The sequence below is a fragment of the Marmota monax genome, unplaced genomic scaffold (genome assembly GCF_021218885.2).
Source record: "Marmota monax isolate L192 unplaced genomic scaffold, Marmota_monax_Labrador192_F-V1.1 WCK01_AAM20220418_F8-fsc00021, whole genome shotgun sequence".
Lineage (NCBI taxonomy): Eukaryota > Metazoa > Chordata > Mammalia > Rodentia > Sciuridae > Marmota > Marmota monax.
Genome location: NW_026695228.1, coordinates 26,495,561 through 26,520,519, shown reverse-complemented (window position 1 = coordinate 26,520,519; position 24,959 = coordinate 26,495,561). Strand labels below are relative to the sequence as shown.

At 47.9% G+C, this 24,959-nt stretch overlaps 2 protein-coding genes across 10 annotated transcripts in view; both read left to right on the top strand.

Moving 5' to 3' along the window:
- Ilf3 (interleukin enhancer binding factor 3) overlaps positions 1-10,775 on the top strand; it is a 36,319-nt gene extending 25,544 nt beyond the window's left edge. For 4 of the 9 annotated variants that reach the window (XM_046436867.2, XM_046436864.2, XM_058576763.1 and 1 more), the window contains 9 exons: positions 146-345; positions 664-831; positions 1,150-1,287; positions 1,411-1,587; positions 1,679-1,832; positions 1,994-2,047; positions 5,700-6,065; positions 6,841-6,969; positions 7,506-10,775. In XM_046436867.2, the coding sequence (XP_046292823.1) occupies positions 146-345; positions 664-831; positions 1,150-1,287; positions 1,411-1,587; positions 1,679-1,832; positions 1,994-2,047; positions 5,700-6,065; positions 6,841-6,969; positions 7,506-7,642 (1,523 nt within the window). In that variant the 3' untranslated portion in view covers positions 7,643-10,775. Of the gene's footprint in view, positions 1-145; positions 346-663; positions 832-1,149; positions 1,288-1,410; positions 1,588-1,678; positions 1,833-1,993; positions 2,048-2,492; positions 4,118-5,699; positions 6,066-6,840; positions 6,970-7,505 lie in introns of those variants that run through there. The other 5 variants (XM_046436866.2, XM_046436869.2, XM_046436868.2 and 2 more) reach the window with 5 other exon arrangements.
- A 6,446-nt stretch (positions 10,776-17,221) lies between these two features.
- Positions 17,222-24,959, top strand: Qtrt1 (queuine tRNA-ribosyltransferase catalytic subunit 1). The gene is made up of 10 exons (XM_046437603.2): positions 17,222-17,494; positions 17,731-17,799; positions 17,909-18,047; positions 20,050-20,128; positions 20,230-20,345; positions 23,784-23,922; positions 24,174-24,249; positions 24,380-24,489; positions 24,562-24,649; positions 24,733-24,959. The coding sequence occupies exons 1-10, from the start codon at positions 17,252-17,254 to the stop codon at positions 24,883-24,885; spliced, it is 1,212 nt and encodes a 403-aa protein (XP_046293559.1). The 5' UTR covers positions 17,222-17,251; the 3' UTR covers positions 24,886-24,959.

Below are 24,959 nucleotides of genomic sequence, written 5' to 3'. Positions count from 1 at the left end.
CATCTGCGGGTGGCTGTGGGAGAAGCACAGGCCAAACTGTCTGGCAGTGCAGCACTCACTGAGACTTCAGCGTCCTCACCTGGGCTTTCTCTGACAGAGGCATTTTGGTGTCTCATTCCAAACTATCTTGGTGTTCTCTCCTCAGAGGAGAAGGCTGAGCCTCCCCAAGCTATGAATGCTCTGATGCGGCTGAACCAGCTGAAGCCAGGGCTGCAGTACAAGCTGGTTTCCCAGACGGGCCCTGTCCATGCCCCTATCTTCACTATGTCTGTGGAGGTGGATGGAAGTTCATTTGAGGCTTCTGGGCCATCCAAAAAGACTGCCAAGCTGCACGTGGCTGTTAAGGTAAATGTGGCTGATGTCGTCTGAATGGCAAAACCAGTTTTCTCCTGGGCTCCTTTAGAGACCTCAGTCCCCATAGATATAGCATGCATCCTGGGGAAGGCATGGATACACCAAGGTTTGATTTTCAGACATTTGCCAAGTACCACGTGACAAGAATGCTTTTAGAGGTTCCTCAAAAGTAACTGCAAGTTGCCGGGCTGTACCCTCAGCTTCTGATCCAGGATGCCCCAGGCAGCTGTAGGGTGCTGCAAGGACCTGCAGGGAAGGTTCCACACTGGTCCTTTCCATATTAGGACTCTGGGTCTGGCCTCCTTGCAGGTGTTACAGGACATGGGCCTGCCAACTGGCGCTGAAGGCAGGGACTCCAGCAAGGGGGAGGATTCTGCTGAGGAGACAGATGCGAAGCCAGCAGTGGCGGCCCCGCCTCCCATAGTGGAAGCTGTTTCAGCGCCCAGTGCTGCCTTTCCCTCAGATGCAACTGCCGAGGTGAGCGTGTGGTGGGTGCTGGGAGTGACTGCCAGGGCAGAGCGGGCAGCCATTGGTTGTTTCTTTATATAAAAAAAGATTCCCCCCACGCCTAAAACTGTAGCCACAACATACAGGGGATGGTTTGGCTCACCAGAGTGGGGTCTGGTGGGGTTGGTTGCGTTATTTGGCGTAGGCATTTGTGAGTTGGCATATACTCAGATGGGGATGGCAGGGGATGTGGAGCAGAGGACCTCAACCCCGATTGGGTTGTATCCCACCATGTGGTTGGATAGCCTGTAGCTGAGTTTATTGGTTTTCTTTTGTGTTTTCCCTGAGAACGTAAAACAGCAGGGGCCGATCCTAACTAAGCATGGCAAGAACCCAGTTATGGAGCTTAATGAGAAGAGGCGCGGCCTCAAGTATGAGCTCATCTCTGAGACTGGGGGCAGCCACGACAAGCGATTTGTCATGGAGGTGAGTGACCAAGGGCCAGTCCTGTGCTTCCTGGATTGGGGGACTGCTCTCTACAAAGGTGGGACTCCTTCCCCAGAGGAAGGCACTGTGTCACCTCCACACCCATGCATCCTTTGTCTTCAGGTCGAGGTGGATGGACAGAAGTTTCAAGGTGCTGGTTCAAACAAAAAGGTGGCAAAGGCGTATGCTGCCCTTGCTGCACTGGAAAAGCTTTTCCCTGATGCTCCCCTTGCCCTCGAAGCCAACAAAAAAAAGAGAGCCCCAGTCCCTGTCAGAGGGGGACCTAAATTTGCTGCCAAGGTAAGCACATGTCCTTGAGTCTTCAGCTTCAGCAAAAATTCTCTCGTATGGTGAGGGGAGACGACTCTCACTTGTCTGCTTTCTCTTCCAGCCACACAACCCTGGCTTTGGCATGGGAGGCCCCATGCACAATGAAGTGCCTCCACCTCCAAACCTCCGAGGACGGGGAAGAGGAGGCAACATTCGTGGACGAGGGCGAGGGAGAGGATTTGGTGGCGCCAATCATGGAGGCTACATGAATGCTGGTGAGGGCCCTTGTCCTGTGCTGTCCCCATCTACCCAGTTTATATTTTCTGGGTGTGTCCATGTTTCTTTTGGGATGCAGGGACTTGGGTGGGGCTGAAATGTGGAACTCAAGGGGGCAAGGGCAGGTCAGACGCATATAACCCTGTCTGTTCTCTTCCAGGTGCTGGGTACGGAAGCTATGGGTACGGAGGCAACTCGGCGACAGCAGGCTACAGTAAGTGTGCTTCTCTCTGTGTCCACTTGGGAGGAAGCGGCAGCTTAGTCGTGGGCCTGAGTTAGTGTAGGGCGGCCTAGCCACAGCCTTCGTGAGGCTAAAGATCGACCCGCACCTTTTTGCGGGTATTAGGTCAGACAGCCCTCAGGTCTTCCCCGACCCCACAAGTGTGTCCTTGACTCTTAAGTGCTAACACACCAACTTGTGTGACTTCCAAGCTCCTTAGAAGTCAGAATTTTAAATTTCTCTGCTTTAAGCCATGCGAAGCACCCATCTTGCAAACGCACCTTTCCTGCCAGTGCACCGCTCTTGTCTTGAGAAGGAGCCTTCATTGGGGGTCACAGGAGCAGAGAAATCTAAAACATGAATTTCAAATGTGGCGCTCTGTGCCATTTTTCAAAAGAATTCTAATTTCTTCTCTCTGCTCTGTCTCCCCCTTTTGTAGGTGACTTTTTCACAGACTGCTACGGCTATCATGATTTTGGGTCTTCCTAGAGCGTCTAAAAGTATTGCACACAAAATCAACTTTTTACTCCAATTTCCTCCAACTCCAAAACCCAAAGTGTCCGTGCTGTGTCCCTGTGCTTCACTGGGTTTCTCAACCGTGGCTTTCCACCGCAGCTTGTCTGAAACTCTTAGCCTGCAGAATTTAAGACAATGGCAGTTTTTATCGTGATTTGCCTTTGAACTTGGTCATATTGAAGTTCACAATAAGTGGAAAACAATTTTCTCAGAGAATGTATTTTTGTGCAGACTTGCACAGAATTCTAGAGCCAGCGTTGTTCAGCATCAAGGCAAAAGCCCACCTTTGCTTTTTATGGAAAGCATTACTTTATTTAAAGAGACAGATAATGATGCATTTTAATCTACCTTTGTCTTAATTTACAGCAGGTTTTGTATGAATTTTTAACCTTTTAACAAATTCCCACATCTGGTTGATGCCTTTGACAGTGATGAAAATGATTTCACCACATCTGAATCCAGAGCAACTGAGTTTTTTTTCTTTTTTTTTTTTAAACAAGCATGTAAAATGTTGGGAACATGGGGAATTGTACACTGTGCTAAGTTACCTCCTCCCGCCTTTGTAAATGCTCTGGTGGGTTCTTGTTTGGGGTGCGGTATTTTGTGGCTGGTTTAGCTAGAGAGTGAACTCTCAAAGGTATCAAAACTGTGCTTCCATTTCCTGTGCAAGAAACAGACAGGCTTTAAGGGGTAGAAAACATGAAATTTTGCAAGTCTTGGTCACAGTTGCAAATGTATGGGATTCTGGATTTTTTTTTTTTTTTTTTGATGGGGCTTGAAAAATCGTCTAGTAGAGCTGAGCATGGTGGCACACATTTATAGTCTCAGCTACTCTGGAGGATCACAAGATTGAGGCCAGCCTTGGGCAACTTACCAAGACCCTGTCTTAGAAAAAATATAATAATAATAAAAAGGTTGGGGATGTAGCTCAGTGGTAAATTGCCCCTGGGTTCATTTCCCAATACCATTAAAATAAAAATACATGGCCTGGGATTCAGTGGTAGAGCGCTTGCTCACAATGTGAGGCCCTGGGTTCAGTCTCCCAACACTGCAAAAAAAGGGAAAGAAAAAAAAAAGCCTAGTACATTCCCAGATTTCTGCTGATTACACAGCTGCACACTCCCGAGGCCTGGATATTTTTCTGTGTGTGCAAAGGCACATGGTCTTATGGCTCTTTGCTGGGACCCCAGTGGTCTTTGGCTCTTCTGGTGGGAGCCATCCTTGAAAACTGGGGTTTTGGCTGTGCTCAGCAGTTCTTTTTGCAGGAAAGCCTGCCTCTGTGCTGACTTGCAAGATTTTGCGTTTATTCAGGCAAAAATGGTCAAAACGGTTAATATGTGATTTGTTCCCCAAGGTTTGAAACATTCAGTGAAACTTTTTAAAAACTTTGATTGCATGATGTATTATTATTTTTTTTTAGAAAGTTATTGTTTGAGAATAATGTCTTTTTATACCAGGAAATAGTTATCTTGAATGACGTTGAAAACTTCCCCTTCCCTTTATTATTATTTTTTTTAATCAATACATGTTAAAGTAACGAGTCCTCGATACTTGCGTCTTCATTCATTCCCGGCTTTAGGCGGGGCAAGGTGGGGTGCTCAGTGCAGGACACTGGGGAAACTGGGATTTGGGGTGGTGGGGGCAGTGCTCTTGGGGAGTATACTGAAGCTCTTATCCTCCAAGTCTCCTCACTGAGCCTCCACATGTTTGCTTTCTTGCTTTGTGGTATACATCCTCCCCCTCAGTGTTGGCTTTGTGAATGGTGGGAGGGGAAAGAGGCCTTCCTGAAGAAACAAACTCAAGTTTGGAGACCAGTTCTATTTCCATATGCTTGTGCCAGTAGCCCATGGCACATCAACATGGGCTACACATCTGCAGAGGATGGAAGGCATGTGAGAACTCCAGTGTCCCCATCCAGAAGGCATGGAACCCTCATGCTTGATACGGGAAGAAAGGACAGGCTGTGTGGGAGCCTCCTCTCCCATTCCCATCCATCCTGGGACCTAACAGGGAAGCTGCCTTTGATGTCTGTGGGCAGAGGTGCCTTCATGTTTAGTCCTCCCTTCTGCAGGGACCCAGGAACATCGCAGCCCCTGTTGAAGTGCTGGTGAACGTCTAACTGGGCTGGAGAGCTGCCCACACAGCCTGGCCTCCCAGGCCTCACATCCAGTTCATTCTGGGACTTCCCACAGCCAAACCTGAACCCCTTGATTAATTAGAGTCCCTTGTAAAACTGAGGATGAAGTGTTCCTTAGCCTATCCCCTATTCCACCCCAATTTTAGCTACAGCAGTGTGTTGAAAGCCTAGTTACCAGAAGGCAGGTCCTCACTGTAACATCCTGCCTCAGGACTGAGCATGTGGCAGCCACAGTGCAAGTTTGTCAGTGCTGCTACTCTGTCCTGCCTGTGCCCCAGTAGCTGTACTGGGAATGAGGAAGGGGCCTTGGGGCGGCCACTGAGGCTTTAAGGCTTAAGGCTCTGCCTGACATCCTGTTCCCAGCCTTAGCCTGAGCTGGTCTTCCCAATAGGTCGGAAATCTATATTGCTTGTAGTCATGTTTTTCTGTAAGTAGTAACCAGGGAGAGGCCCACATCATTTGAGTCTCAATTTGTTTTTCTAAGATCCAGCTTCATACTAGTTGGTCTTCCAAGAGCGAGGGTGGTTTTAGGGGCCTTATTACAGGGTACTCCTGGGGTCTCCAGTCTCTGCCTGCTGAATTTGTTTCCAGCACAGAGGGGAGGAGGTAGTAGGGGTGGCTTGCTGCTTCTCTGGGGCTTTGCTTTTCTTGTCACCTTTGGGGGACATCTGGGTACCCGTCAGCTAGTCCTGAATGTCATCTGCGCTGGGAGCCCATCTCATTGTAATGTTGACATCTGCTGCAAAAGCTGCTGTCCTGCCGCTGCTTGGCAAAGATCCTTTGTTGTCGTCAGCTGATGGGTGAGTGGAGCTGAAGGCTGGGCTAGCCGAGCCAGGCTCCTTACAGCAGAGCCAGGGCTCTCCTTCCTCCTTGCTGCCTCTGGGCAGCCAGTTTATGGGTCAGCCTTCAGGGCCCACGGCTGCCACCTCCCTTTCCCTTCCTGCCCCCTTGCCTTTCCTTTTCCTCCACCTGACCCGCTGCCTCCCTGTTTAGGTCAGTTCTACAGCAACGGAGGGCATTCTGGGAATGCTGGTGGTGGCGGCGGCGGGGGCGGTGGTGGCTCCTCCGGCTACGGCTCCTATTACCAAGGGGACAACTACAACTCACCAGTACCCCCAAAACATGCTGGGAAGAAACCGCCACATGGGGGCCAGCAGAAGCCCTCCTACAGCTCGGGCTACCAGTCCCACCAAGGCCAGCAGCAGTCCTACAACCAGAGCCAGTACAGCAACTACGGGCCCCCTCAGGGCAAACAGAAAGGCTATAACCATGGACAAGGCAACTACTCCTCCTACTCCAACTCCTACAACTCTCCCGGAGGCGGGGGTGGGTCAGACTACAACTACGAGAGCAAATTCAGTGAGTTGGCTTCCAGCATCCCTGGGTCAACCTGGCAATGAGTCCTGTGGAGTTGCAGAAGCCCAGCAATGCCCAGACCTCTGCCCAAGGAACTAGGAGGAAAACAGGTGGTGTTGGCTGCAGGCAGGTGTTAGGAAGGATCTCATGGCCCAGGTCTCTGCTCTTTCCTCTGCTTTGCCCCATGGGCAGGTATAGCTGAGGCCTGTCTCCTCAGGGTGGCTAGGCACGAAGGTAGAGGCTGAGAGGCAGTCTCCCGGGATAGTTCTTAAAGTGTTATTAATATCCTTTTATCTCCTGCACAGACCCAGCAGGCACTGGCTGTATTGTTGACCCAATTGGCAGAGTAGGTGTGCACTTTTCCTTGATATAGAATAGTGGTCACTAGCAAGACTGGAGACTTGGAGGGAGCTGTGCTGTGTACATGTAGGCTGGAGGGAGCATCATGTCACTGAATTTACATCTGGAAAGCTTGGGTTGCAGGGACAGGTGGGAAGGCTGGAGAGAACAGGTTTCAGAGCTTTCTTTTTATTTGTTTATTTATATGCGGTGCTGAGAATCCAATCCAGTGCCTCACACATGCGAGGCAAGCGCTTTACCACTGAGCCACAACCCTAGCCTGACCTTGTTACCTCTTGCCAAATTTAAGCAGACACACATCTGCCAAAGGCAGGGGCAAGGCTCTGTCTAGGGGAGCCTTGCTAGAGTCCTGGACCATGCCAGCCACGTAGTCCTCAGGCCCTCAGATCCCCTAATGACACTGTCTTCTCTCCCCTAGACTACAGTGGTAGCGGAGGCCGAAGCGGCGGGAACAGCTATGGCTCAGGCGGGTCGTCCTACAACCCAGGGTCACACGGGGGCTACGGTGGAGGCTCTGGGGGCGGCGGCTCATATCAAGGCAAACAAGGTGGGCTTGGGGCAGCAGGTGGCACAGCAGGGTGGCCCTGAGCCTGGCAGGAACAGCACTGCATGGGCAGGACAATGGTGGCAGCTGTGCTGTTGCTTTCTTGTGGGGCGTTTGGGGCCCTATAAAAGTTGGGCTCTGGCCATACCAGCTGCTTGGCCTTTTCTGAAGCTGGAGACCAGAAATTGCCTTACTCTTCAGTATTGGTACCTGTTTGAAGAGATATTGACAACATTGAGACCCAAACTGACTCATGATCTTGGATGCTACCTTTGGTTTGGGGTGGTGAGCTCAGGCAGCCCCCCTGTTCTTTAACCAAGAAAATCACCATTTGCTATCACCCTTGGTATAAGCCAGGATCACAGTGGTCCCACCTCTCAGTGTGCTGGGTCCCAATTAGAAGTGAAAGGCACTTAGAATAAACGAGGAGCCTGTGGGGCTTGCCACCTGGGGACACAACTCAGGTGCAGCTGAAGTCCTTAGGCCTGGTGGGCAGGCAGATCCTTGTCACCACCTCTAATCTACCCTCTCTCTTGTAGGAGGCTACTCATCACAGTCGAACTACAATTCCCCAGGGTCTGGCCAGAACTACAGCGGCCCTCCCGGCTCCTACCAGTCCTCACAGGGTGGCTATGGCAGAAACGCAGACCACAGCATGAACTACCAGTACAGATAAAGGCCCTGGGGCTGCCCGTTTGTACCTTCTGCATTTACGCCGTTGGAAGATTCAGTTTTACGTATCACAGTTACCATGTCAGCCGGTCCTCCAGGCGCCCCCACCCGTCCACGTTGCTGTGTTGTGAGGTGCAGCGGTTCCTCCTGGGACCTGTGCTGTGACCCATATTTAGCCGTGTTTGGGACTCCGTGTCTTCAATGGTTTGTTAGTTGCCATTACAACCTTGTCTGGGTAGAGTTTTGCGTTCTTGCCGTTCAGTATCCCTCTGTCTATTTACACTTGGTGTTAGTGTTGACTCAGTTTGTCTTTAAATAGTTACAGAAGGGATACGTCATCTGTTAATGCTTTTGTGAAGTGAGTTAAATGAGCTTTCTGTATTTTAATGCTTTAGTGTTTCAGTTTTATAAGTGAAGATTTTATTTTAAAAAAACAATGGGAAAGAGTGGGGTTTTTGTATGTCTGGCTCATTCAGGCACTACATCTGAATTCAGCTGACTGTAGACAATAAAGAAAAAGAAAACTGTGCCTGTCTCAGGCCTGGGTGTCTGACCCTCCAGCAGGGCAATGGGCAGGTTCCTCCACTCTGTTCCCGCTATTGGGAAGCAGGCTGGGGATGGCAGGACAGTGCCTGGTCAGCATAGAGGGTCCAACTCCAGGCCTCCAGACATTACTCAGTGCTTGGCAGGGGCCACCAACCTGTGTACCTGAGATCTTGTCAACCCAGTGGGCTCCACAGTTCTAAATCCTGGTGGTGTGCAGTGACCCTCAAGGTTGGATCAAAAAATGGAAGCATATTCTTTGCTACTCCATAAATTCCGGTGGTTATAAGTGCAATTTTACATCATTATGGGATAAAATGTCCCTGTAGAGTTCACATGTACATGTACCCCACTTGAAAAAGGGCAGCTGTGACTTATCTAATGTAAACCAACCCAGCTGCAGGTGAGCTGTGCCCTGGGAAAATCTGGTGTCTGCTGTGGCCTTGCCCCAAGGTGCTCTGCCACAGGGAGATTCACATGGAGAGTTTGCTCTTTTTAATTGTCCAGATTTACTCTAGCAGACTTCCCTGGAGCGGTTATTGTCACTCTCAAGGGAGATTGTGCAACGTTTGAGGGACACTTATCATACCTGGAAAGAATGCTCCTGGCATCTTGTGGGTAGATGCCAAGGATGCTTGTGAACAGCCTGTACCATATGGAATAGTGAGTGCCCCACTGCAAAGAACTGTATTTCAAAAGTGTCAGCACTGGAAGTGGAGAAACCCATCCTAAGGTTGCCCTGCCCATGGGAGTGGGGTGGTGGGGGCTATAGGGCTGCACTCCAGTTGAATTTACCCAGGCTCCAATTCAGTGTGTTTGGGAAGAGCCTATTATGCACCTGTCAACAGTGTTCCTCGGCCTTCCAGCTTCCTCGTTATCTGGGAGCCGCCTCTCCAGCTTCTGAGACCTGGTGCTATTGGCTGGCTGAGCTTCAGGTGTGCCCCTTGGCCTCCCGTGTGTGAGTAACTGGCCACTGGGAATCCCTCAGCTGACACAGCAAATCAACTATACTTTGAAGGGGTGAAGGTTGGCTTTCTGGAAAGAAAGGTATCCTGTATCAAACGAGAAAATATTGGTACAATTCTGCTTTATGCTAGTGTAGAGGATGCCCCATATACAGTGTGAATCCAGCCCAGGAAGAGGCAGGAAGGAGGAGGTGACTACACAAAGTGAAGCCAAGAGGTGACCCACAATTGGAGCTTTCAAGTTACCCTTAAATGTCCCAGGATCCCACCAACGCACACAGTAGTGGAGAGACACAATGCTGTGTCCATGATCTGCCTCTCCCAGTCCCATCCAGGGGCTGGGACAAGAAGACACTCAACGGCGCTTTGAGCAGAGAACATGGGAGTGGAGGTTGTCTGCATTGCTCAGAAACCCACGGGGAGGGACTTATCCCGGCCTTACCTGCCAGGCCCCACTAAACCAGTCAAGCACCTATATCCTCAACACAAGGGTTTTCTTTCCAGTTGATTCTCAGTCAGCAACAACCACCATGTTGAAGTTTCTGAATACAGACCTATGGAGGGAAGGAATCATACCCACCCACACCCCAGAAATTGCAGCAAACCTATCCCAAAGACAATCGGAGAGCACAGTGCCCTTGGAATCCTGATTCCATTGGGAGGAACTCACTGATGATGAGGGTGACACATTTGACCAGTGGCAGTATCCCAGCCCTCAGGATCTGTCAAACTAGAAACTGGCTTCAGGAAGACAAAGCTGTTAAGTTGAGCACACAGAAGTCCTGGGGCTGGTGTGTCCTATCTGGAGCTGAGTGAGCCATCCAGCTGGTGATCCTGCAATTCCAGGAAGCTGATCTGGGGAAGTTCTTCTTGGGTCCAGCATAATATAGGCAAGAATTAGCGTAAGATGGAGAGACTTCTTGTGCAACATGGTTCGGGTGATTGATGTACAACATTTTGAATCACCAGCAGAGGTCACCAAGAGATCAAGTAGGTTTCCTACTGCTCTTCGTGGATTTGATCAGGATGGGGTACTTGGTGTGAGCTGGTGTCAGGGATGGGGCACCCAGTGCACACTACCCCAGTCGGCTCTGCTCTAGATGCTGCTGGGGGAAAGGAAAAGGATCATATGAAGACAGGAGTGGCCGACTGAAATGACATTTTGGGGAATGGCAGGGCCTTAGGGAATTTGGACTGGTCCTTGGGTTCTGGAAAAGTATTGGGAATTGATGATTAGAAATGAAGGGGGATATCAGCCTCAATGAAGGACCCAGCATTTCCACTTCCCTGGTTAAGCAGTGCCACCAGGACTGTTTTTTTTTTTCTATTTGGGGGCTACCACTTGGCTGCCTGATCTCCCTCTACTCTGGCAGGAAGGTATACTTCTTGAATGTTGACCATTCTTGTGCAATTCATAAGGCTCATCTTACCCTGAAGCTTTGTGTGTACCTGGTCACTGCAGCTGGGGTGTTTGTCTGCATTTCAGTCTTGGTGTTAGCTCCACACTGGCCGTGCACTTTACATGCCTGAGACTTCTGGAAAAAATTTTGGGCAACAACCTTATCGGAGGCTCAGATTCTCACTAATCCATCCCAGAATAAAGAGAGACTTCATGTGTTTGTTGCTTCATTCACTTATCATGTGTCTATTGGGTGGCACTTATATGTTATGTCCTGTGCTGGGAGCTAGGAATAAAATGGTGAGCCTGGTCCTTGCCTAATGGAGCTTGGAGGCCCCAAGAAGGCCCTATCCCTGCTGGTCAGGAAATGTCTAGGAAGGCTTCCAGTCTTCCCTCTGGTGAAGAGCAGCATGCACAAAAATTAAGTTGGCGGGTGGGAATAAACTTGAAGGAGCTGCAGTTCAGTAGGTGAAGGATTTTTGAATGCAAGAGGAAGGGGAGGTGAGAAGTGTGGCGGGAGGTTAGTGGAGTTTGGAGTGCATAAGCAGAGGGTTCCAACCAACCCTTATAAAATCCCTGAAGCACACAAGGATTCTGAACCTGGAAAAAGCTAGTCCAGTTTTGCTTCAGAATAATCCTTTGGGCTGGGTTTGGTGGCACACATATACCTGTAATCAGCTACTTACGAGATGCGAGAATGACAAGTTCAAGGTTATCCTGGGCAACGTTGTCAGACTGTCTTCATAAAAGGGTAGACCTGTAGCTCAGTGGTAGAAGATCAATCCCCAGTACTGAGAAGAAAAACTATATATTTTTTAGTTGTAGATGGACACAATACCTTCATTTTACTTTGATGTGGTGGAGGATTGAACCCAGACCCTTTCATATGGAGGTGAGCACTCTACCTCTGAGTCATAACCCTAGCCCAGAAAACCTCTTATCATTCTGTTGTTCAGTAGGTGAAGTGAGGAAGGAAGTCGCAAGGCCAGCAGAAGTTTGGGTTCTAGAATACTTGAACTGAGGTTTGTTTTGCTTTGGGGGAGGGGGCAGGGAGGGGAGCAGGTGTCAGTGCTGAGGACTAAACCAAAAGGTTCCCTGCACTTGGTGAGGGAATTGTTTTGAGATGCAAAGGTTTAATAAAAACTGCACGTCCCAGAGGTGCCCAGATGTCAGGGTACTTCTCTCTGCCATGAGAGACAAGGAGGATTGTCAGCAGTGGCCACCATGCTCTGAACCCCAAAGCTCTTCCCAGTGTCTTCCAAGAGTTGAACCTGTGTGACACCTGGACTTTGTAGACTTATACCTCTAATCCCGTCCAGATAAGCCAGAGTAAATGTGTACCCTCCATGTTCCCCAGTCACCCCCCAGGCCAAGTCCAGGGTTTCAAGGACCCCTATTTCAAAGTTAGGTGTGTTCAAACAACCAGTTCTCTACCAGAAATCTCCCATTCTCCCCTCTGCACAGAAATACAGCTCTTGCCTATCTCAGCTCCAGATCTCAGCACCAATGCTCCCTTGCCAATCACCTAGTCCCCAGATTGGGAGCTTTCTATCCACAGCCGCAGCATCCCCAAATGGGCAGAGTTGGGCTAAGAGTCCCAAATATCTTCTCACCGCACCTAGTGGTTATGCACAGGCTTCTTGGCCAAGTGCGCAAAACCCTCTTCAGGTCCAGCTTCTGAGAACACCACCCCTCTGAACTTCTGATGTGTCCCAAAGTCTCCCCACACTTACTGCCCCTTCCTTACCCAATCAACAAGCTGTGCCCCGAATATCGCACACAACCACCCCAGGGTAGTCAGCTCAATGAATTCAGCCAGCTTTCTCACAGAACACCCACCAAATTATTTTAATGTAAGTTGAAAACTCCGCACCCGGTACGTGGGCATAGTGGTTAAACCCTTTTCTAATACGACACTTCCACGGGTCTCGCCACGTAGAGCGCCAGGTCCAATCGGCCACAAAGAGTGCTCTGTGCAATAGAGTACGCGATTCCTAATAGGACACTTTCAGAACCTGCTCCATAGGTGTGCCCTGTTCTGGGAGCTCGCTGGTTCCTGTAGGACGGTTTCATAGGCTCCGCCCCCAGGAAGACTGCTTTCCGGGTCTCCAGGCCAAGGGCACGGCGCTGTCCATTGTGCTGAAGGTGCGATCTTAGCGCCTCAAGGGAGTACTCAGGGTGCCCCCAAGCACTCCAAGCTGAGCAGCGCCAATACCTTAAGGCAGGATGTCACCGAGCCTCCAGTTGCCCTTCCTTCGTACCCTTTGCTTTACCTCTTGGTGATAAAGCTCATTACCCTCCTTTATCCACTAACAATGCTCCACCCTCCCGTAAACTCAAGTCCTTGCTGCAGATCCTGAGGCCCTTCATAACCACCAGTGGTCACTTCTCTGCCTTCTCCTCTCAGTCTTTCCAGCCACACTGACCTCCTCCCCGCACTTCAAACAATATTGGCACGTTCCTGTCTCTGGGATTGACTCTGCCTCCGCTGCCTGCAAAGCTTTCTTAGGCCTTGGAATGACTCCTGCCCCTTACTTTCAGGCATTAATTCAAATCCATAACTACTCAATTAACCAGGCTCTGGCCACTTGACTTAAAATAGACCTCTTAAGCAGGGTGCAGTGGCATAAGTCTATAATTCCACCTACTTAGGAGGTTGAGTCCTTTTTTGGGGGAGGAGCGTGTACTCAGGGGCATTTGATCACTGAGCAACATCCCCAGCCCTATTTTGTATTTTATTTAGAGACGGGTTCTCACTGAGTTGCCTAGTCCTCAGAGTTGCTGAGGCTGGATTTGAGCTCACGGTTGGTCCTCCTGCCTCAGGAGATTACTAGTGAGACCCCGTCCAAACAGAGGTTGAGATTTAGGAATGTAGTTTATACGTCTGTTTCCGAATTTATGGATATTTCATATTGGATTAGGTCCAACTCTAATGTTATTTCCTCCTTATCTTTCCATTATTATTATTATTTTAATATTTAGTTTTTTGTTATAGTTGGACACAATATCTTTGTTTTATTTATTTACTTTTATGTGGTGCTGAGGATGGAACCTAGGGCCTCGCACACATTGGGTGAGCACTCTACCCCTAAGCCACAACCCCAGCCCTAAAAGGATTAATTTTTGTATGATAGTACAAGGTGCTTCAGGGACTCAAGCTCCAAAAAACTAGTGAAATTATTAAACAACAACCATTTAGGGGCTGGGTTTTCTGCTCAGTGATGTGTGTTTAGCATGCACTAGGCTCTGGGTCCAATCCCCAGCACTGCAAAAGAAAAAAAAGTTAATCAGAGGGCTGGGGTTGTGGCTCAGTGGTAGAGTGCTTGCCTTGGCATGTGTGGGGCACTGGGTTTGGTTCTCAGCACCACATATAAACAAATAAATAAAGGTCCATCAATAACTAATAAATTTTTTTTAAAAAAAGTTAATCAGGCTGGGCTCAGTGGCACATGCCAGTAATCCCAGTGGCTCCAGTGGCTGAGGCAGGAGGATTGAGAGTTCAATGCCAGTCTCAGCCATGGTGAGATGCTAAGCAACTCAGTGAGACCCTGTCTCTAAATAAAATAAAAAATAGGTCTGGGGGGGATGTGGCTCAAGCGGTAGCGTGCTTGCCTGGCATGCGTGCAGCCTGGGTTCGATCCTCAGCACCACATACAAACAAAGATGTTGTGCCTGCCGAAAACTGAAAAAAATAAATATTAAAAAAATTATCTCTCTCTCTCAAAAAAAAATAGGTCTGGGGATATGGCTCAGTGGTCAAGTGCCCCTGAGTTCAGTCACCAGTACCACCACCCCCCAAAAAATATCAACACAGGATGAACAAGTCTGAGTTTTGAGTTAAATTGTTTAGGAGACTTATGTTGTTTGGGATCATGGTAAAGCTATGGGCTAATATAATTTGTTATATACCACTTAAATTAATAGAGCATGAACAAAAATACAAAAATTAACAAAGTAAAAAAAATCACAGAGTGCAAAAGTTTCATGGTACTAGAAGGAAAACATGAATTGAGAGCTGATTGTGGAAGCACATACATACAATCCCAGCAACTCCAGAGGCTCAGGTAGGAGGATTGCCCAGCCTGGTCCACTTAGCAAAACCCTACAGGTCAAACAATAATGTTTATTATATATTATGCGATATTGTATATTAATAATAACATTATTATTAATGGAGCACAGCCATCACACACTATGTCCATGACTCAACATCCCTCACGTTGGAGCACCATGGAGAATGGCTATGTACTCACACATATTTATGTATAGGTCTGTGTGTGTGAGAGAAAAAAAAAGGGTCTGGGGTTGTAGCTCAGTGGTTGAGTGCCCTTGAGTTCAATCCCCAGTACCTCCAAAAAATAAAAATAAAACAAGGGCTGAGGATGTAGCTCAGTTAGTAGAGTGCTTGCTTCGCATACACAAGGTCCTGGGTCCAATCCCCAGCATCATCAAAATAAATAAATAAATAAACAAATGTATTGTGCCCATCTACAACTAAAAACAAAACAAAGTAAAAAAACAACAAAAGATTAGTGATGTACCTTTATAGTAGAGCATCCCTGATTCTGTCACCAGTACTGCCAAAATAAATAAATTAATTTGGGCATTGCCAATGTGTAGAGAAATCTCACAAGGCATATCAGTTATAAGTGATATATAGTGATGGAGAATGGAGTGTTTATTTATTTACTACTTTTTGGTGCGGGAAATTGAACCCAGGGACACTTTACCATGAGCTACCTCCTCAGTCCTCCCCATTTTGTGGTGCTTGTGGGGACTGAATCCTGGGCCTTATGCATGTTAGGCAAGGACTCTACCACTGAGCCACATCCTCAGCCACTCCTGCTTTATTTTATTTTATTTTTATATAGGACTTCATTAAGTTGTCCAGCTAGGCTTAAATTTGTGATCTTCCTGCCTCAGGCTCCTGAGTCATTGGGATTACAGGCATGCACCTCTATGCCCGGCTGGGGTAGAGTGGTCTTGAGATTGTGTAGTGGTTTTAGAATTTTCCTAGGAAGAGCAAACACAGTGACAAATACAAGCCCATAGATTTTTGGGTAATTCAGGGGGGATGAATTGTCAAAGCCAACAGCAAGTGCAAAGGTCATGAACTGAACCACCTTGATGGGCGTTTTTCAGGTGTGACCTCAATGAAATCTCTCCACTGCCTTCAGAACCTAACATCACTAGCCTTTATTACAATGTAACAGGCCTGAGGCTTCCACAGAGGCAATCTTGCCCAGAGCAGCCCAGTTTAGGATACTTGCCATATCAGTGAAAGTGTTTTAGATCAATGGCGCCCCCTGCTGGCCACAACTGGCCACAGCTGCATTTCTAACAGTAAGGATTATTAGATATTCTGTAATATTATGTTGTTATTATTATTAATGGAAAACAACCAGCACACAGTAAATCTGTGACTCAGTCCCCCCCTCACTCCTGAGCTGCATGAAGAAAGGCACAGTGGGGATATACATATAAGCCTGTGTGTTTGTGTACGTACATGTATACACGTGTATGCACTAATTGAACAAACCCATATGTGGACAGGTTAGTGGCCTCAGCAGACTCCCCTGTCTTAAAATCTAGGATTCTTCAGTGACGCACGCCTGTAATCCCAGCGGCTCGAGAGGCTGACGTAGGAGAATAGCGAATTAAAATCCGGCCTGAGCAATTTAGCAAGGCCCTAAGCAACTCAGTGAGACCCTGTTCTAAATAAAATATAAAAAAGCGGAGGAGCATGTAGCTCACTGGTTAAGAGCCCCTGGGTTCAATCCCCAGTAAACCCCTCCTCCGCCAAAAAAACAAACAACAATACCAAAAAAAAAAACAACACTAGGATTCTTCCTTTATTGAAGGAACTAATGTTTACTGAGCACTTACTGTGTGCTAGGCCTGGATCTAAGTTATTGAGACAAAGGAGTGAAGAGATAAAAAATATCGGAGCCAGGTATTGGGTAAAGAGTTATAGTATAACTGTCCTTCTTATTATATATGTGTATGTATGTGTGTGTCTGTATTCCTCCCCCGCCCCCCCGCTCCCCCCCCCCCCGTATTGAAGCGAAGGGCACTTTACCACTGAACTATATCTCCAGCATTTAAAAATTTTACACACACACACACACACACACACACACGTTGGCTTTTTTTTTTTTGGGGGGGGGAGGCAGGCTGGTATTGAACTCAGGGGTGCTTTATCACTGAGCAACAACTCCATCCTATGTATGTATGTAAGTATTTATCTATTTTAACATAGGGTCTTGCTAAGTGGCTGAGGGTTTCACCAAATTGCTGAGAGTCTCGCTGAACTGTTTATCCTGGGCTCGAACTCATAACCTTCCTGCCTCACCCTTCAGCGTTGCTGGGACTAGAGGTGTGCACCAGACGACTGGATACTCAATCTGTACAAGGCCCTTAAGCCAAATTGGCTACATTTCGTGCAGGACAATATCACGGCACTGAGAGGCTTTGATTGTAGAGAGAAAAGTCTCCCGAATGGAATTTGAACCTAGAAAAATTTAATTCTTTGCATTAGAGCGCTCCGGAAGGGAGCGTTCAGGAATCCTGCTAAGATGCGCTCAGACTTCGGTTGCCATGGTTCCCTGACACTCTCCGGGTTTCTCCAGCTCTGAGCGTCACGTGATCGTAGCAAATATGGCGCCGCCCACCAGGTTCCACGTCCCACGTGGTTCCGGTAGTCAAGATGGCGGGAGCAGCTACCCCGGTTTCCCTGGAGGCGACTCCGCGAATCATGCGTCTGGTGGCCGAATGCAGTCGCTCCAGGGCTCGGGCGGGCGAACTGCGGCTGCCTCACGGACCGGTGGCCACTCCAGTGTTCATGCCAGTGGGCACTCAGGCCACCATGAAGGGTATCACAGCCGAGCAGCTGGACGCCCTGGGCTGCCGCATCTGCTTGGGCAACACCTATCATCTGGGTTTGAGACCGGTTGGTGAACTGTGCTCTGGGAGGGCTGTGGGGAGCGTTGGGGTGGTGGTGAGGCCTCAAGGTCTGGGCATGGCTCCAAAAGTCAATCGATAAATGTGTATTGAGTACCTCGGGTCGCCCAGGCCTTGTACTGGGCTTGGGAGAGCTGCGGGGATTGAAGCTGGCAGCTCTGTCCCCATTACGGGCCCCTAGAATTGTGCTCACCAGTAACCCGGTAGTTTCTTCTCTCACTGCAGGGCCCTGAGCTGATCAAGAAAGCCGAAGGTCTCCACGGCTTCATGAATTGGCCCCACAATCTGCTGACAGTGAGTGGAGTGGGGTTGGGGTTGGGAGCCCACTAAATGTTTTAGCTTCTCTGTGGTGAGGAGGCCGCCGTCTCCACACCATGACAGCTCTGGGTGGGGTGCCCTCCAGGACAGTGGTGGCTTCCAGATGGTGTCCCTAGTGTCCCTGTCTGAGGTGACGGAGGAGGGCGTCCGCTTTCGCTCCCCCTATGATGGCGATGAGACCCTTTTGAGCCCGGAGAAGTCCGTGGAAATTCAGAACGCACTGGGTGAGTGGAAACTCTAGAACTGCCCCTTTAAGTCTGTAGGGGATGGAAGTCAGGAGGGTCATGCCCCTTAGGCATTGTGTGGTTTGGGGGGAAATCACTCCCCCTCCCTGAGCTTCACTTATTGCAACTCAAATATGGTAGCGCGTTTTTGGTAGGTTCATTGACAAAAATAAATGAAGTAATGTCGGTAAATCTCTTAGAACAGTGCCTGATATGTAATAACCTTTATTATCATCATTGCTATTATTACTCAATAACCAATTATCTAGACAAATATCTTTTGAAATCCTGGTGGCGAAAAGAGGAGATACCAAAGGCTTCTGGCCCCTTGATTGCATCAATATCCTCAATTCTTTTTTTTTTTTTTTTCATGCTTTTGTTTATTTACTTTTTTAATGTGGTGCTGAGGATTGAACCCAGTGCCTTACATATGTGGTACTGAGCCACAATCCCAGCTCTATCCTCAATTCTTTCATAAGGACAATTCGTATTTGTCAATCTTTCTTTTTCTCTCTCTTTGTATTTTTTGTGGTATTGGGGGTGGAATTAAGAGCTTTGGGCATGCCAGGCATGTGCTGTACCACAGAGCTACACTCCCAACCCTAAATCATGTGTATTTTATGCTGGGTTTGATGATGAAGTGATAGTTATGAAGCAGTGTTTTCACTGGAGAAGAGGTGTTTCTAAAGAAGATCCAAGGATCCCCTGAGAGAAAGGATAATTGGACTTAGGACAGTGGGGTTCTTGGCTTAACTGATGGAAAAGAATTTCACCCTGCACCAGAGACATAGAGGTTGATTTAGGAAAGTAGGTACACATTCAAGGTAGAATGCCAGTAATCTCAAGAGAGATTGGGATAAAGCAAGGAATACACATTCAAAATAGAATGTGGGCCATCTTGAAAGCTTTTAAAGTAAAGTGGGTGAGGGGTGGGTATAGGAAGGTTTGTAGGAACAATATCAATCTGGTGATCTCAAGATGACTCATTGTGGTCTGGATAATCTCAGAATCCTCAGGCTATGTACATAGCACTGAGAAGTCTCTTAAATTGTAGGATTCTCAAATATCATTTCTCTCTTTACTTAATTCATTTATGAGGGGAGGTTAATTATCAGTACACAGGCAGATTTACAAATTCCCAGGAATTTGGGAGTACTAGGCCTGAGAAAGAGGCTGTCTTAGGGAGTGTTAGGCCTAGAAAAGTATGCAGGTTTTTTTTTTTTTTTTTGGTACTGAGGATTGAACCCAAGGCCACTTAACCTCTGAGCTACATGCCCAGCCCTTTGTATTGTTTATTTTGAGACAGGATCTCACTGAGTTGCATATGGCTTAACTAAGTTGCTGAGATTGACCTCAAACTAACTTTCTCCCCTCTGCCACATTTTTTTTTATTAGTGCATTATGAAATATATTGGTCTCAAACTTTCAATCCTCCTGCCTCAATTTCCCGAGTCACTGGTATTAAGTCATGCACCATAAATTAAAATTTTATTTCCTTGTCCCTCTTTATGCCTCCCTTCTTTTTATTTTTGTACTGGGGATTGAACCTAATAATACTCTCCTACTGAGCTCCATCCCCAGACTTTTTTATTTTATATTTTGAGCTAAGGTCTCACCAAGTTGCTCAGGCTGGCTTCGAACTTGGTAATCCTGTTGCCCTAGCCTCCTGGATTGCTAGGACTGCAGTTGTGCACCACTATGCCTGGTTTCCTTTCTATCTATTTCTTTCTTTTTTTGTTTTTTGGTGCTGGGGGATTGAACCCAGGGCCTTATGCATTCGAGACAAGCACTCTACCAACAGTTATATCCCTAGCCCTCTACCTATTTCTTATTCCTTTTATTCTACCTCAGTATGAGGTAGGACGAATGGTGTGTCAACTAATTATAATAAGCTGAGGGGAACTTGGAAAAACCTTTTGGATTCTTGTTGTCTTCGGAGGTAAGGACATGTCTTTCTTTCAGGTGTAGATCAGGCCCAGTGACTTGCCCTGTCTTACCTCAGGCTCAGACATCATTATGCAGCTAGACGACGTGGTCAGCAGCACTGTGACAGGTCCACGTGTGGAAGAAGCCATGTACAGGTGCGTGTGCATGTGTGTCTTGGAGGGGCCCTGGGTCCTACAGCCCTGCCTTGCTACCCTTTTTCAGGCCCCTAGGGCTCGTGACCAGAGCCCTCTTACAGGTCAATCCGCTGGCTGGACCGGTGCATTGCAGCCCATCGGCAACCGGACAAGCAGAACCTGTTCGCCATCATCCAGGGTGGGCTGGATGCGGATCTGCGGGCTACTTGCCTTGAAGGTAGAACCACATGCTGGCAGGACCAGGGCTTGTCCCTTGCTGAGGCCCTCACACAGGCCTGGCATACAGGGCTGCTCCTGCAGTGATTGTTAATGGGTCAAAGGGTGTTCTGGGTAGAAGGAACAAGGCAAAGACCCTGAGGCAGCGTGCAATAGAATGTATTTGAGAATGGGAGTAATTCCAGTAGCTAATGGAGTTTGGGTATTCATCAGGCACCATGCCAAATGCTAGTCAGAGATTGACCTTTTGAGTCTTCATAATGATACTATAAGATAAAGCCTGCCAGGCTTCCAAGGATACTGATGGGAAAACTGAGATAGAGACCTATAAGTATATGTCACTTGTTTGAGGCCTCACAGCTTGGATATTTTAGAGCTGAGATTTGGACCCAGGCTTTGGGCAGAAAGTTACAACATTAACTGCTCTAGTGTGTTGCTGCTGCCTGAGATAGTAGGATACACGGGGTCAGGAGTCAGGGGCTAGGCTTGGGGCATTGCTCAATGGTGGAGACCTGGGGACACTGAGGTGCTGGGAAGGTGCTGAGCAGGAGGGTGGCCAGAGCCAAGGGACATCATAGAAAAATTTATGGAGGGGAGGGTAGGGAATTGGACACCCATTGGGAGGCTGGAGTACTTGCTCAAGGAAAAAATGATAAGATTGTGACCATGGAGTTAAAAGACAAGGGCAGAGAGGAAGGTGAGCAAAGTCAGTGAGGTGTTCTGAGCAAACTTCTGGGCATTCATTTCTGTCCATCTGAATCCCTTGATCTTTTGCCTTGTGGATGTGTGCTCCTGGGCCAGCATTTCCATCTCTCGGAGCCTCTCTTCCTCTGTAAAATGGAAACTGAATCCCAGTTATCTTGGAGTGGAGGTGAGGATTGAATGGGAAAGTCTGTTCAAATTGTCCTACCTATTAGCAGGTGCTGAAGAGGTCATTGTTGTCCTCAGACCTCCTCTTCCCCCATTCCTGGTCCAGTAAGTCTTTTGAACAGAGACCCACAGTGAGAGATTCAGCTCATGTCATGGTTCAGTGTGTATGGATGTTTATGAAAATGGAAACCAAGCCTTTCTGAAAGCATTACTTTTATACACCTGATGCTTTCTGGTATTTTCTGTTCTCTTTCGTTAAAAAATGAAAAACTAAAAACAGGCCTGAGGTCTGGGGTTGTAGCTTAGTGGTTGAGCACTTATCTCACATCCTCAGTACCACATTAAAAAAAATAAATAAAGGAAACAAGGATATTATGTCCATCTTCAACTAAAAAAAAATATATTAAAAATAAAAAACAACAGGGCTGATAATCCTTTAAACAAATTCGTTTCTTGTCTACCTGTAGCTTGACAAGCACCAAAGTGCTCAAAGTATTGTTCCAAGGCTCACCTGCAGCAGAACATCTGGTCATGTGCAGCCTTTTGGGCCCCTCTCCCATTCCTGGCCTCAGCAATTTAGTGAGGCTCTAAATGGGTCAGTAACTTAGTAAGACCCTGTCTCATACCCTGGGTATGTGGCTCAGTGGTGAAGCGCCCCTGGGTTCAACCCCCAGTACCAAGAAAAAGGGAAGAAAAGAAACCCGGCTCCAGATAGCACCTGCTTTATTAATAGTATGGCCTCACTAGGTTGAACTGGGTAGTTGGGGTCTGAGACATGCATGGGCTTGGAGGCCAGTTGGAGGTAATATCCAGTTTTTGGCATATACAGCCTGGGCTAATGGTTTAAGCTGTGAAGGCTTAGTTTCCTCATCTGTCAATGATGAGTTGATTGATGCTATATTTGCACCTCCTTTCCCTTGGGTTCTATAACTGTAGACTTAACCAATCATGGTCTGAAAATATGTGGGAAAAAAAATTTGCATCTGAGTCAGGTGCAGTGGTGCATGCCTATAAACCCAAGAACACTCAGGTGGTGGAGGCAGGAAGCTTATAAGCCTCAGTAATTTAGTGAGACCCTCAGCAACTTAGCAAGACTTTCTGAAAACAAAACAAAACTGGTACATAGCTCCATGGTAAAATGTTCTTGGGGGCTGGGGATGTGGCTCAAGCGGTAGCACGCTCGCCTGGCATGTGTGCGGCCCGGGTTCGATCCTCAGCACCACATACAAACAAAGATGTTGTGTCCGCCAAAAACTAAAAAATAAATATTAAAAAAATTCCCTCTCTCTCTCTCTCTTTAAAAAAAAAAAAATGTTCTTGGGTTCTATTCCTGGTACCCCCCAGCCCCAAATTTTATCAGTACTAAACATTACAGATGTTTTTCTTTTCATTATTTCCTACAGAGTGCCATATTACAACAAGTACATAGCATTTATATTGTATTAGGCATTATAAGTCATCTAGAGAGGGCTGGGCATGGTGGTGCATGCTTATAATCCCAGCAGCTTGGGAGGCTGAGGTAGGAGATCACTAGTTCAATGCCAGCATCAACAACTTAGTGAGGTCCTAAGTAACTTAGTGAGACCCTGTCTCAAAATAAACAATAAAAAGGGCTGGGGGTGTGGCTCTGTTAGGCCTCTCTGGGTTCAATCCCTGGTACCAAAATAAAGAAATACAGTCTATAAGAGGATGTACATAGGTTATATGCAAGTAGTATACCATTTGATATGAGGGATTTTAGCATCCTTGGGTTGTGGTATCCACAGGACCCCTGTGGAACCAAACCTTTGTAGAAACTGAGGGATAACAGGTCACTAAACATTAGTCATTCTAGAGGTTCAAGACCCAATTCTAAAATCTAGCGTGCTTTGGAATTTGCCATTCATTTGGTGGCCTTCCAGAATTCATGTATTTTAAATTGTAGAAATGTTACAAGGTTTGATGCCAGGATCTTACTCAGCATATGGAATGTTTACACATTCTCAAATCTAGAAAATTCTGAACTCCTAAACTCATCTGACTCCAAAGGTTTCAGCAATGGAAGTGTGGGTCATGGGCTTCTCCTGAGAATTAAGTAGAGGGTCTTACATGTAGGGCACTCAGAGTCAGCATCCATAGACAGATTCCTTTCCTCCTGTGTGTTATATCTCCTCTTCCTTCTCTCTGTCTTATGGATATCTAGACAAGGTCTTTCCTGGGGACAAGGATATGAGGTACATTTCCTTTTTGTCTGGTCACCCCTTACCTTACCCTATTCTTCAGGTCAATGATGGGGTTATACCATCATAACTTGAAAACATTGTAAGTTGAAATTCATTTAATACATTTGCTTTAGTGAACATTGTAGCTCAGCTTAGGCAACCTTAAATGTGCTCAGGACATGTGTGTTAGCCTAAGGTTGGGCAAAATCATTAGACAAAAAGCCTGTCTTTACATGATGTTCTCATGTTATTTATTGAATACAGCCCTGAAGGTAGAAAACCCGATGATTGTATGGGTATGCTTTTGCATCTTTGTAAAGTGGAAAATTCAGAAATCATTGTAAATTGAGGACCATCTGTACCCTCAGAGATGACCAAAAGGGACGTGCCAGGCTTCGCCATCGGAGGCCTGAGTGGTGGTGAGAGCAAGGCCCAGTTTTGGAAGATGGTGGCACTGAGCACTTCCAGGCTGCCTAAGGACAAGCCCCGCTACCTGATGGGCGTTGGGTATGTTGGGGTGAGAGGAGACAGAACCCTGCCTATGGGGAGCAGATTCCTGAGCACCCTTTCCCTCCCTTGTAGAAGACATGGGGGAAGGATACAGCCCTGCTGTGGGGGAACTAAGGAGGACATGACTGCCCCCAGGGGATGGTTTTGAGACAATGTGGCCCAGCTAGGGGTGGGATAGGGGCCTGGGAAGCCCATGTAAGGCTTCAGGCTCTCTCTTACTCCCTCCATGGCTGCCCCCCTACCCCCAGCTATGCTACCGATTTGGTGGTCTGCGTGGCTCTTGGATGTGACATGTTCGACTGTGTTTATCCCACAAGGACAGCGGTGAGGCCCTGGGCAGGGAGCTGACAGATGGGCAGGGTACTGGCAGGGAGGGAGATGGGGGAAGCGGGAGAGGGACCAGGAAGGATTCAGACCTTGTGATCTGCCCTCCACTGCCATTCTTGGTCCCCAGCGCTTTGGCTCTGCCCTGGTGCCCACAGGCAACCTGCAGTTGAAGAAGAAGCAGTATGAGAAGGACTTTGGCCCCATAGACCCCGAGTGCATCTGCCCCACTTGCAAGAAGTAGGTGATGTAGTTGGGGGCTGGAGGTGGGGAAAGCGGGGCTCTGCTCAGCCACCCCCTGCTGACCTACAGGCACAGCCGGGCCTTCCTGCACGCTCTACTCCACAGCGACAACACAGCCGCCCTGCACCACCTCACTGTCCACAATATCGCCTACCAGGTGGGCCTATACCTGGGGGTGGGTGAGGGCAGGGGGAGGTCTCCTGGGTGCCCCTGGCCCATGCTGATGCTCCCTTCCTGCAGCTGCAGCTGATGAGTGCCATGCGCACCAGTATCGTGGAGAAGCGCTTCCCTGACTTCGTGAGGAACTTCATGAGCACCATGTATGGGGACCACACCCTTTGTCCCACCTGGGCCACCGAAGCCCTGGCCTCTGTGGGAATAACACTGGGCTGACCTGACCAAGGGAAATGGAGGTTGGGGCTGGAAGATACTGAAGGATTTTTTAAGCTTTTAAAAATTATAACGTA

Bases quoted from the DNA above. Each gene is read 5' to 3' on its own strand.
- Qtrt1 (XM_046437603.2), top strand. From the start codon at position 17,252: ATGGCGGGAGCAGCTACCCCGGTTTCCCTGGAGGCGACTCCGCGAATC. The intron at 18,048-20,049 runs GTGAGTGGAAAC...GTCTTACCTCAG, and splicing joins GGAAATTCAGAACGCACTGG to GCTCAGACATCATTATGCAG. The intron at 23,923-24,173 runs GTATGTTGGGGT...CCCTACCCCCAG, and splicing joins CGCTACCTGATGGGCGTTGG to CTATGCTACCGATTTGGTGG.